Source organism: Garra rufa, chromosome 1 (assembly GCF_049309525.1).
Source record: "Garra rufa chromosome 1, GarRuf1.0, whole genome shotgun sequence".
NCBI lineage: Eukaryota > Metazoa > Chordata > Actinopteri > Cypriniformes > Cyprinidae > Garra > Garra rufa.
In genome coordinates, this window is record NC_133361.1 from 8,588,208 (window position 1) to 8,602,013 (window position 13,806).

Genomic DNA, 13,806 nt, shown 5'->3' on the forward strand with positions numbered 1-13,806 from the left:
TATATATATCTATGGATAGGAGGCGCACTACTAATTGAATCAACGTCACTCCGTCAGGTGTGATTTTGCAAATCTAAACAACAGTTAATTGATCAGCATTGTTTGAATGTTGGAACAACGTTATTTTTCTACTGATATATTTCAACAAAATGTTTAAAAGTCATGGTTGTAAAAATAATGTTGATTTGACGTACAACTCAAATTTTATTTATATTTCTTTGTTGAATCCATAGTTAGTTAACAACACCATTTCAACCATTTGGTATTCAACGTTGTTTTGACGTTGAATTAATGTTTTTTTTCATAAACTGACATTATTTCAACCACATTTAAACGTTTAAGGTCGGTGGAATGCCAGCTGGGTGTTCATTCTGTTCATTCATCAACTGAAAACAGCATGGACCAAAAGATCGACTGGGATTTAGGAATTGATATTGGTTGTAAAAATGAGAATTTTAAATTAAATGTAACACAAAAATACATGCAATGAAATGTGTTATTATAATTAAAATATGAAAATTAAAATGACAGATCTAGCCTGATAGATTATGACGGAATTTGTACGACTCTGTCAGTCAAAATGACGGACTATGTTAAAGTCTAACAACCTCTGGTCAAAGTCAACTGTTCAATTATTAGATCTGTCAGTATTAATATTTTTATACCTAGATTTTTGGGGGATCAAACTTTATCACTGTGTCCCAATCAGACGTGACGCGATAAAAGCTTAGTTTTTTTTTTTTTTTTTCCTAACCAAATGCGACAGTGACAAGTGAAAGAGATTCTATCTTCGAAATGGTTTCAGTTTTCTGCAACTTCACGGCTGGAACAACATACACACAAAAACCTATGACAGTGTTAATCTCAGGCAATGATTATGTGCTTTATTTATTGTTTTTGGTCTAATATGGGTTTGGGTATTGCGTGACATTTTAAGCCATAATGAAAGCAACAGATAGTTTACATCAGATCTTGAAAATAAAGGAAGCATGTAGCCTGCAATAAAACTGCCAAAGAAGGTATCAATAAAACAAACAATAAATCAGTGTTTTTTCACTAGAACAATAATGATGAAACGCGATCTGTAGAGCAGTTTGTCAGTTTAGGGCTAACGTTACTCTATAAACATAACAGTGCTTCCATGTGAGGGGACCCAGGGTGTAGCCTATGTAGATATAAACTGTTAATTCTAAGTTAATAAAAACATAATGGCTCATTACGTAAGGTCTTTATACACCCCTGAAAACATAGTTATGTATAGGCTATTATATTGCATTTCTGTCTAGAGATAATCTTAAATATTATACACATTGCACCTTTAAATTCATTGAAGCAGCAGCGTCACTGCAGCAAAACAATTAATAATGTCACAAAAAAGGACATATCTTTCTGGTGCAGAGAAAAGAAAATCGAAGATATCAGAGTAAGCGAAAAAACAGCAAGATAAAGGTAAGTTAAAAAAAATGAGTATAAACTAAACGAGCCTAAATTGCGAGCTAACGTTAGCTGAGTTATAAGAAAACAAAGTTAATGTTTTATTTAACATCCGCAAATTTAAGCTTTGCAATTTTAATATATTATAATACAACATATTACTTAGCTGGATTAAGATTCACGTTTTTGCATTCTGTGTAAAAATAACTTTCCTAGATTATGTTTTTGTAATAAAAACAAGCTTCTGTTTCATAAACTTGGTGCTAAAAAAAAAAAAAAAGCTTCTGTTTTATAACTTTGGTACTGATAACAGTTTAACATTACTTACATTGGTCTACGTTTGGGGTCTGTGTTATTATCATTGTCTTAATGTTTAAGGTGTACAGATTACTTGCTGCCATATATATTTTTCATATAAAAATACCCTGTTTGTATTTGACTAATTTGTAGTTCTTTGGTATTTAGCTTTATATTTAATTTTTTATTGTATTTTTTTTAGTTGATTGTATTGCACTTTTTACATGTTGCCAAAAAGAAATTATAAGTCGTTTGTGCTTATAGTAAGAGCATTGTCTACTAGTTTATTTTGCAACTTTTCAGTTCACCACATTAAGTATGTCAACTGGTACTGCAAGACTTTGAATGTTAAAATGCAAATTAACACCTGACTACTCCTGTGGGTTGGCTACTGTTACAATTAAATATCATAGCAAGGGTAAAAACATTGCTATGATGTAAGCAACACAGCTACAAATATATATAAATATATATTGGGTGTTTTAGATTTATAGTGTGCGAATAATAAAGGATTGACAATAATAGATACGTTGTTGCATCGCGTCTGTTGGGACAGGCGACAAGGCGGCCGCTGCAAATCATTTGAACTTTGTGTCAGTTATAAATGGAACAGGCATCGGTTTACTTTCCGGGATTTGTCCTGTTGCATACGCCGCATCCAGTATAGGCAGCATCACTGATTATAATGGGTTCAAATCGGTTCTAATGTATTTTGTCGCGTCACACAGCGCCACTCGCTGACACGTTATCAGGTGCATATGAATTCTCATGCAAGATTATTTGAAACACTAACTACTATCAAAAGAACGAGCCCTTATTCCACAGATAAAGTGAATAATATCACGTTAAGTGTTTTCTCCCCCAAATAAGCCCATTATGAGGAAACAGCTTAAAGGAGAACTCCGGTGTGATATTGACCTAAAGTGTATTGAATCATGATACCGAGTGTAAACGTACCTTGCATATCTCATCTCGTCTTGTCCACTGCTGTCCGAAATCTGGGGTCAGTTATCCGATGCTCACAACAGCTTGTCAATGAGATCAATGGGGCATCGAAGCAGTCATGTAAATAAATCACTGTTTCACGCCATTTACGAGGCACAAAGTAGCGCCACACTTCATCGGTAGATTTCCAAGGGCCCTGACATTCAAAACGCGACATTGAAAACTCATAAAAAGCACCGGTAGTTTATTTACGAGAAGATTTATACAGACAGTAACGGCAAGAAGTTTAGCGGCCGTCGCCATCTTGAATGTAGTCACGTTAAGTCGAGTGACGAGCAGGAAGGAACGTATCAGGTTTTCAACCTATCAGGTTGTAGTTTCCTTCGTGCTCGACATTCGACTTAACGTGACTACATTCAAGATGGCGGCGATCGCTAAACTCCTTGAAGTTACTGTCTGTATAAATCTTCTCGTAAATAAACTACCGGTGCTTTTTATGAGTTTTCAATGTCGCGTTTTAAATGTCAGGGCCCTTGGAAGTCTACCGATGAAGTGTGGCGCTACTTTGTGCCTCGTAAATGGCGTGAAACAGTGATTTATTTACATGACTGCTTCGATGCCCCATTGATCTCATTGACAAGCTGTTGTGAGCATCGGCTAACTGACCCCAGATTTCGGACAGCAGTGGACAAGACGAGATGAGATATGCAAGGTACGTTTACACTCGGTGTCATGATTCAATACACTTTAGGTCAATATCACACCGGAGTTCTCCTTTAACGTGGTTTACGTATCTCAACAGCGACCAGGGAAAACTTCTGTAAAATTTCACTTATAATTAATACTTGCTGCTGTCAAAAGAACAAGCTCTTATTCAGCATATAAAGTGATCGCCCCCCATATTTTGTCAATGATGCCTCATTTACATATTTAAACCTAACATTTTAGAAAACTTGTAATACACATTTTTTTTTGTAATAATGTAATCAATCAACTGTGTACAGGGTTTCTGCAGATATGAACAAGTGAAATTTAAGACTTTTTAAGACCTTTTTAATACCACCTTATATGAAATTTAAGACCGAAACCTGTAATGGAAATAGATATTATATTACATGCATACATGTAATATTTAATGTGTTTAATGTAAAAAGTAAACACAATTTCATGGCTGTCATAAATTAAATTTATTACTACGATATACTGTGAACTTTTCATATCAGCAGATACTATTCCACACAAAATATCCCCATAAAAGTACCACTAGAAATATCTGACGCAAAAAAAAAATTCTGAAGCAATATTTTCATCAGTGCTCTATTAGCTTTTACATCTTAAATCTGCATATTTGATTTACCTTTATAAAGATCTTTTTTTTTACTTTTGAAATGTATGCATTACCTTTGAAATTTATTTTATGAATTTATCAATAAATTCTAAATGGCTGTTAGCAGTGAGATTACATAATTTACACTGCAAAATTAAAAGTGAGATTAATGTTTTAAATACATTTATTGATTTATAAATATGTACATTAGAAATGTTGGCTGTGGAGGCATACTTTTCAACACACTAAACTACCAGCAGGTGGCAGTAAGTCACTTCATGAGCGAGTTATTTCAACAGATTCGATCAAAACGCTGAATCATAGCAGAACGTTGCTAGGAGAATGCTTCTGCTAATGTTGCATATTGTCTAATATGGAAGTAACTACTTGACTAACTAATTTTTTATTGAGCTAAAATTAATGTAACATTTGTAATTGTGAGAATTTTCAGCAAAAGCTCACTTGATATATTACTGAACTATATCATGTTATAAATAAACTATACATTTGAAATTTTTTACCTCAATGTGTTTCTTTAGAGTGCTGTTACGCTCATTTGTTTTAAAGTATGTCACAAATAGACCAGAAATACACTATCCATTATCAATTTCTGTTTACGTTGAATGTATTAAAATAGGAATCTTTCTTGCCTTTTGATGCTTCGCTAGTTGTTTTTGTCACTTCAGTTTTAATCAGGCGGTTTGTTCGGTCGGACAAGTAAAAAAAAAAAAACATTTTAAAAGTATTTCGAAGGCTGGCGGTCAGCTAACTCGACCTATATTTCTTATTATTATTGATAACATTATATACATAAAAAGGTCGTTTGACCTGTATTCTGCTACTGCGATTCTGAAGACGCAGTAACTTCCACAGAGGGAGAAAAAAATCTAGTTGTTAGCAACTGGCCTTAGCCAAGCCCTATATTCAGTTTTTCAAGCTAAGTATCGCTAAACTTGCACTTCCCCATAGCTAAAAAGTTAAATCCATTTTACTTCTGCGGTACAATCCGAGAGAGACTCGCGCCAATAACAGAAAGCTGATTGGCTATTGCATGCTGGTCTCATTTGTAGTTTAAATACAGCAAATTATATTTGGAATTGTGAAATAAAGAACTACAACTCCACGGAAACAACAAAAAGAGAATTTAAATGAGCATTAGAGGTAGCGTTACATGGACATCGGAAAAATAAGACCTGTGTAAAATTATTTAAGACCTAGAACAGCGAATTTAAGACTTTTTAAGGCCTAAAATTTTGATTTTTAAATTTTAGACTTTTTAAGACCCCGCGGAAACCCTGTGTGTAAGTAAGGTCATAACTATTAGTTTTTTGTTTTGTTTTTTTCCCTATACACCTGCAGTGTCTAGCTTTAAAAGCTCTCTGGTCCCCATGTTGAGAGAAATCGTGAGTAAGATGTTATTTTAGTTCCAGAATAAATGTAAACATTTCATCTCACTCACAATGCAAACCTGCAAGAATTAATGATGTAAAATAATACAAATATCCTTTATGTTTTTAATCCCATTTTAGTAACTAATGTCTTATCCATACTGATAAGCAAAAATCATTCAAGATAATATAACATTTGTTTTCATTTTTTATTGCTAGAGAGTTGACATTTTTTTCCACTGTGGTCTACTGTACGGAAGTTTTTTTGGTGTGAAAAGGCTTTTATATTTGACAAAAAATTTAACTTTTTATAATAAAAAAACAAAACAAGCAAGCCCTGCCCAGATTTACTTTCCATAAAAAGTAACTAAGTAACGTAATTGGTTGCTTTTTAGGGAGTAACTCAGTATTGTAATGGATTACTTTTAAAAGTAACTTTCCCCAACACTGTTTACGGGCGCTTCCTGGCTCTTTAAGATAAATCGCTTGATGGGTTCCCCAATTGTAAGTCGCTTTGGATAAAAGTGTCTGCTAAATGAATAAATGTAAATGTAAACTTAATGCACAGAGATCAGCTGAAAGCCTTTATTCCAGAATGAATCAACATATGATTCTTGAGGTTTGATTTACGTCTGAAAGTGTTTCCACACTGAAAGCAGATGAAAGGCCTTTCTGAAGAGTGAGTTAGCACATGATTCTTAAGGTGTACTTTCTTTGTAAAACTCTTTCCACACTGAGAGCAGCTGAAAGGCTTTATCCCAGTGTGAATTAACATGTGAGTTTTAAGGTTTGTTTTACGTGTGAAAGTGTTTCCGCACTGAGAGCAGCTGAAGGGCTTTTCTGAAGAGTGAGTTAGCAAATGAACATTAAGGTTTCCTTTATGTAGAAAACTCTTTCCACACTGAGAACAGCTGAAAGGCTTTATCCCAGTATGAATTAACATGTGATTTTTAAGGTTTGTTTTATGTATGAAAGTGTTTCCACACTGAGAGCAGCTGAAGGGCTTTTCTGAAGAGTGAGTTACCAAATGATGCCTAAGGTGTGCTTTCTGTCTAAAGCTCTTTCCACACTGAGAGCAGCTGTAAGGCTTTATCCCAGCGTGAACTAACACGTGCTTCTTAAGGTTACTGTTAGACGTGAAAGTCTTTTCGCACTGAGAACAACCGAAAGGCTTTTCTCCAGTATGGATTCTCATGTGTTTCACAAGGCTTGCGTTATGTTTGTAAGTGTTTCCACACTCAGAGCAGCTGAAAGGGCTTTTGACGTCTGTTTTTTCATTACTGCAACTCGCTGATTTTTCTCCATTGGCGTCATGATTTTTCTGAGACTGATGTTTCTCCTCCACCTCGTCCAGATCTTGTCCTTCCTCTTTTACTTTCATCAGGCCTAAAATGAATAAATGAGCATCAATTGGGACATTTAGAAAAACTAAAAAACATTTGTGTACTAGGGCTGTACCAAACGATTAACCAATGATTATTTCAATGATTAATCAGTAGACACTGACAACATTGCTTAAATGTGTAGACTGGCAAATTATAGAGCTTTATAATGTTTTTTGTGGATTTCGTGGGACACAATATCGGATTTGGATCAGTCTCGTCTGACCAATACACGATCTGGCAGTATTGGAGCCGATACCAATACTGAGTATCAGGACGATGCATCTCTGATGATAAGACATTTTATTTTTGCATAAACTATTTTATTTACAACATAATCTCTTTAAAAAATACGTTATCCACAAGTTACCCAGGTCCCTCCCATGAGGTCTTGTGTCAAAAGTGGAAGCTGATTCAAAGTAAACAAATGAAACGTGACTCCTTCATTCCAACAGTTTCCTCTGACTGTTTCGGGAAAAGATTAAGCTTCCAGAGTGTTGACAACAGTGCTATCTAGTGAATGAAGCTCCATCGGATGAAACATTTACCACACATGTGCACAAATAAAAGCTCATGTTGATTTTCCTGTCTCTGATAAATTAATTTACCCATTAAACTATGGCATTAAATGCCCGTACGAATGTCTATATAATGTAATAGAAGAATAATGCACGCATAATAGGGGTGTGCGATATGGACAAATAAATAACATGTTAATATTTTCTGGGATTTTATCGATAACGATAATATGACTATATTTTGCGGTGCGTGTTATTTTGCTTAAGCACTACCGTGCTGACTTTTTTAAATATTTTTCATATTCATTGTGATCAGTTTACAGCTTTAAAAAATATATATTATTTTGCAATACGTTTAAATAGATTTTTACCTTTTATGGTCATTTCCACCCCTTGCACCGCATGTAGCATATTGAGAAAATGTCCTGCATTTTAATCAGACTATTGGTTTTAGTTATCATGTTAAGTCAAGAAAACATGCATGCATTCTTTTGCCTTTTTAAGAAAGCTTTTTTTTTTTTTTTGCTGCATATTTTCCACACTAAGGATTAAATATCCCAAGTGATAGTTAAATCACATTTCCATAAGAACTTTAAAACCTTGATTTAAGACTTTTTAGCCTCTGTTAGCCTAATGTTCAACAAACAGTCATTAAAGATGAATGATTGAAGAATAAACACCAACCTCCTTGTTCCTCTTGTTTTATTCTCCAGGGTTCTGGTTCCTCATGTTTTATTCTCCATGGTTCTGGTTCCTCTTGTTTTATTCTCCAGGTTTCTGGTTCCTCATGTTTTATTCTCCATGGTTCTGGTTCCTCTTGTTTTATTCTCCAGGGTTCTGGTTCACTCGTGTCCTCCTCACTCTCCTCTTTAACAAACACCATCTTCACAGCAGCAGATTTCAGTTCAGAAATAAAAACATTTCTAACAGTTGGTATTAACACAGCATCACGACAAACAAGAGTAAGGTCGTTGAAACCAATCTTCTTCCTCTGAGGTTTAATGGTGTTTGGCAAATAAACATATGCGTCATAGCGCCACCCGCTGGACTGGAGTGTGAAGCGGCGAGATGAGGGAAATAATACGGGGAAATTACTAAGTGCGTTTACAAGGTGCACTGATTTTTCTTTAAAGAAGCCGATCTACACAAATAAATGAACGTTCTATTAGGGAAATTCCTGGCTAACCAATAGAGAACGTTCTATTTATGTTCTTAGAAGGTTTCCTGAAAGTTCTCTAAAGGTTCCCAGAACGTTTCACTCCGATTCGTCCCAGAGTAAGCGGCATTGAAGCCCGACTGATGTGGACCTCAATAATCACTACACACCATGTCTTGGTTCCAACTATTGTTTAATCATTACAGATTATCAGAGCACATTAGATTTCATTAGTACCATATAACCCAGATTATGTTTATTAAAGCACCAAATAACACGACTTCAACAAAATATTCAAGTTAAAAAATGTGTATTTTAATTTTACAGACATTAAAAACTAATACCATTTATTTGACTTTAACAAGGATAACATTAACGTTAGCCTACATTCGCTTCTTACCTGTCTTTACTCTTTTGGTCAGCAAACTTCTTGGTTAACTGTTTTCTTCAATTAGATGTGTAAAATCTCCTTAAAATAACGACATTTACTCTTATAAGTAATTATCCATTAAAGAGATCAATCAACGAATGTTAGTCGTGTAAAACGAAATGACCGTTATTTTTTAAATTACACAAGCGCGCCGCTTTGTGTGAAAGACAGGAGAAAGCGCGCGTAGATCAGAGCCGCGGTAAAGAAATAAACCCAGTGTTTATCATATGATTTTCAGACTACGCTTAACTTTGGCTTATTTTAGCTATAAAATACAAATTATATATGCGATTTTACCACTTTGATGTCTACACTTTATTAATAGCTTCTGCAAAAATAGTATATATATAAAAAAAATACATTTCAGCATGGAATAATCAGAGTCGTCTGCAAAATTTTAATTAGTTCATGACAACTAAAAATAACCCATTTCGTCCAATACCACACAAAACAACATCAACACTTTTGTCAGTTAACATACCATCACAATTACTGCAATTGAATTAAAATCCTGATAGATACAGGTATACATTTATTATTATAGCGATGACTTGTACACAATGCAACTCTTTAATACTTCCCTAATGGGAGTTTATATGTTGAAAATAAAACAAGGCACAATAAAACATGGCTTGAATCACTTTTGCTTGCCTGTTCTTAAAAATCCAACTATTCATAAATGGACTCTTTAACAAGACGTACAAGCTGCGATTTTGATTGAACTGAAACACTGCCATACCAAGCCTCCATAGTTTAAAGAGGACATAGAGAAGATGAGAGATCCAGAACCCTGCAGAATCAAACACACTGAAGATACTAAAGTGTCTAAACGTTAAAGTTATTTTCAATTATTTGTGTAGATCGGCTTTTTTTTTAAAGAAAATCTAATTATTTCTATTTCCACACTTCACACTCCAGTCCAGCGGGTGGCGCTAAAACACATGCGTTTGTTTGACAAACACCATTAAACCTCAGAGGAAGAAGACTAGTTTCACCGTGCTCTCTCTCTGTTGTTTTGTCCTGATGCTGTTTTAATACAAATGGTCATCAAATGGTCAGTAAATACTTATAATATTCTCAAATTCGTGACTAAGTTTTGAAGCAAGCAGGAATATCTGGAGGAGTATCAGCTGAACTGAAATCTGCTGCTGTGAAGATGTTTTGTATTAAAGAGGAGAGTGAGGAGGATGTGAGTGAACAAGAACCCAGGAGAATAAAATATGAGGAACCAGAAAGCTGGATAATTAAACATGAAGAACCAGAACCTTGGAGAATAAAACACGAGGAACCAGAACCTTGGATAAAAAATCAAGAGGAGCCAGAACCCTGGATAAAAAACCAAGAGGAACCAGAACCTTGGATAATAAAACATGAGGAACCAGAACCCTGGATAATAAAAAATGAGGAACAAGAAGGTTGGTGTTTATTCTTCACTCATCTTTAATCACTGTTTGTGGCACATTAGGCTTACAAAGCCTGGAGAAACAATGTTAATCTGAAGTTAAACCTGCCTTCTAATTAATTTTCTTCTTTCTTTTTTAAATTTCTTAATTTAAGCCTAAATTTAGTCCTGTAGTAGTATTTAGTTCTCCAGGAAATCAACCTATTATATTCTGGACTAGGCAAAGTCTAAGACTATTTAAGTAGGGCTTGATGATAAAGAGAGAGAGAGAGAGAGAAAATATATATAATTTCAGCCAATACAATATAGACAACATTTAAGAGCACCCACAACAGATGTCTGTCCTTACAACTTCTGAAAAATGAGTTTGCCAATTTTATGAAACTTCCTCCTATAAAAAAATATATAATTTTTAATTAATTACATTTTGTTTTAATAGCACAAATAAGTTAATAGTCACCCTTTATTTATGTTTAGCCTTCATACAAATAAAAAAATGTCCAATTATTGTCAAATAAACACCCTAAGGGTCACCTTAATAATATTAATATATTTCTTTTTAAACTATAACATACTATATCCTATAGCCTGATTATTCTTATAGATTGAAACAGAAGTGCTTTAGGGCCGCCACAAACAAATCGGTGTAAGGGAAACACTGGTAATATATATAAAAATGTTAGAAATGTGTTTAATAACCATATCACCATTGATTAGGGTTGGGAATTTAACACGTTAATTAGATTATTCAATCACAAAAAAAAAAAAAAATGCGTTAATATTTTCAGACCTGTAACAAAAAGGAGGAAGAACTGCATGGCTTGCTGAAGGGCATTTTTAAGTACAACAGAGATGTTAATGGAGCTATTCATAAAACCAAAGTCATTTGCATTGTTTGTGACGAGGAATTTGACTATTATCCAAGCAGTTCTCGTTTAAAACGCCACCTGAAGTGCGCTGGAAATATAAGAAAACACCCTGTGTAAATAAGAGCACGCATTTGCATTGCATGGGTTGATAAAACAGTTATTAATAATTGTTAAAAAATAGTATTATAACTATTTAAAAATAGTTATAAAGTTTCAATTTAGCTTGTTGTAATAGAAATGTAAATGCTGCTGAATAATGTAGATGATGCCAATAAAAAGGGACACTTTTTTGACAAAATGATCATTTTGTAGTAGATGCAATAGTTCTGCTTATAGAAACATAGGATTTGTATCTATAATGTTTTAAAGGTGATATTTTGAAGATTCCGGGAAGTATATTTTGTATCAATTTACTGACAACTGAACTGTTTTTGCTTTTATTTTAGAGTTTATTGAAGAAAGAGAGAAGGAAGAATTAAACCAAGTTGAAGAAAATCCGTCCAAAACTGGAGGGAAACCTTTGAGTTGCTCTCAAACCGAACAGAAAGATTTAAACAAAAGAGACGACAAGATATCGTTCACCTGCACTCAGTGTGGAAAGAGTTTGGCTTGCAAATATAATCTTGACGTTCACTTGAGAATTCATACCGGAGAGAGTTTAACTCAGTCGTTAAGCCTCAGGGATCACATGTACATCCAAACTGAAGAAAAACTGCACAAGTGTTCACACTGCGGCAAGAAATTCAATCGGTCAGGAGACCTGAAGAAACACAAGGCAGTCCACACTGGAGAGAAACCGCACACGTGTGATCAGTGCGGGAAGAGTTTCACGCAAAAAGGAAACCTTATGACACACATGAGAGTTCACACAGGAGAGAAACTGTTCATATGTAATCAGTGTGGAAAGAGTTTTTCACACTTAGGAAACCTTAAGGTACACATGAACATCCACACTGGAGAAAAACCTTATAAGTGTTCACACTGTGACAAGAGATTCACTCAGTCAGGAGACCTGACGAAACACATGTTAGTCCACACTGGAGAGAAACCGCACACGTGTGATCAGTGCGGGAAGAGTTTTGCACGAAAAGGAAGCCTTTTGGCACACATGAATGTTCATACAGGAGAGAAGCTGTTCCGGTGTAATCTATGTGGAAAGAGTTTGAAATGCAAATATAGTCTCGATGTTCACATCAGAGTTCATACCGGAGAGAAACCGTTCACTTGTGATCAATGCGGGAGGAGTTTCACACAATCAGCACAGCTTAAAGAACACATGAAGATCCACACCGGAGAGAATCCCTTTAAGTGTTCACACTGCGACAGGAGATTCAACAGGGCAGGGGACTTGAAAACACATGTGAGGATCCATATTGGAGTGAAACCTTACGAGTGTTCACAGTGCGACAAGAGATTCTATCGATCAGGAGACCTGAGATCACACGAGAGGATCCACACTGGAGAGAAACCTTATGAGTGTTCACACTGCGACAAGAGATTTAGTCATTCATCAAATCTGAAAACACATGAGAGGATCCACACTGGAGAGAAGCCGTATCAATGCACTGAATGTGGGATGTGTTTTAATCATTCGTCTACTCTACACAGTCATATAAAAAACAAGCACAGTAAAGCCCTGTAAACATTAAGCCTGCAGAAGCCTGTTAGCTTTATTATAGGAACACTCTAATTTTTTGGAAATAGGCTCATTCTCCAACTCGTCCCCCGAGTTAATAAGTTGAGTTTTACCGTTTTGAAATCCATTCAGCCGTTCTTGTTCTGGCGATATCATTTTGAACATAGCTTAGCGTAGATCATTGAATCCTATTAGACCAATATAGCATCGTGTTCAAAAATGACCAACGAGTTTCCATATTTGTCCTGTTTAAAAACTCTTCTGTAGTTATATAGTGTACTAATACAAGCAGAAAAATGTAAAGTTGTGATTTTCTAGACCAATAAGATTAGGAACAACACTTCCATTCCAGTGCAATAATCAAGGAAGTTTGCTGCTGTAATATGGACGCAGCAGGCACAGTTATATCACGCAGCGCCTGAAATTACTGAAAAAAAACCTGAAATTACTGACAAATACCGAACGCGATGCTATTAGTCTAATATGATTCAATGATCTATGCTAAGCTATTCTTAAAGTGATATCGCCAGAGCATAAGAACGGCTGAATGGATTTCAAAACGGTGAAACTCAACTTATTAACTCGGGGGGAGTTGGAGAATGAGCCTATTTCTATTTGGGTTTGTATAAAGCAGTGGTTCTCAATCCTGGTCCTGGGGGACCCCTGTTCTGCACATTTTGCATGTCTCCCTTATTTAACACACCTGATTGAGATCATCAGCTTGTTAGTTCAGTTCATGGATCTCTCTCTCTTAAAGGAACACTCCACTTTTTTGGGAAATAGGCTCATTCTCCAACTCCCCCCGAGTTAATAAGTTGAGTTTTACCGTTTTGAAATCCATTCAGCCGTTCTCCTGTTCTGGCGATATATCACTTTTAGCATAGCTTAGCATAGATCATTGAATCCTATTAGACCAATAGCATCACGTTCAAAAATGACCAACGAGTTTCGATATTTGTCCTATTTAAAACTTGACTCTTCTGTAGTTATATCGTGTACTAAGACCGGTGGAAATGCAAAGC

General features: G+C 35.2%; 2 protein-coding genes across 2 annotated transcripts; one reads left to right on the forward strand and one right to left on the reverse strand.

Moving 5' to 3' along the window:
• Nucleotides 1–2,936: 2,936 nt before the first annotated feature.
• On the reverse strand, nt 2,937–8,267 carry LOC141329464 (uncharacterized). Its single transcript, XM_073835467.1, has 2 exons — nt 7,976–8,267; nt 2,937–6,777 (listed from the first exon to the last, which is right to left on the reverse strand). The coding sequence occupies exons 1-2, from the start codon at nt 8,172–8,174 to the stop codon at nt 5,963–5,965; spliced, it is 1,014 nt and encodes a 337-aa protein (XP_073691568.1). The 5' UTR covers nt 8,175–8,267; the 3' UTR covers nt 2,937–5,962.
• Nucleotides 8,268–9,877: 1,610 nt separating this feature from the next.
• LOC141329033 (uncharacterized) lies at nt 9,878–13,633 on the forward strand. Its single transcript, XM_073835437.1, has 2 exons — nt 9,878–10,292; nt 11,595–13,633. The coding sequence occupies exons 1-2, from the start codon at nt 10,034–10,036 to the stop codon at nt 12,788–12,790; spliced, it is 1,455 nt and encodes a 484-aa protein (XP_073691538.1). The 5' UTR covers nt 9,878–10,033; the 3' UTR covers nt 12,791–13,633.
• The last annotated feature ends 173 nt before the right edge of the window (nt 13,634–13,806 follow it).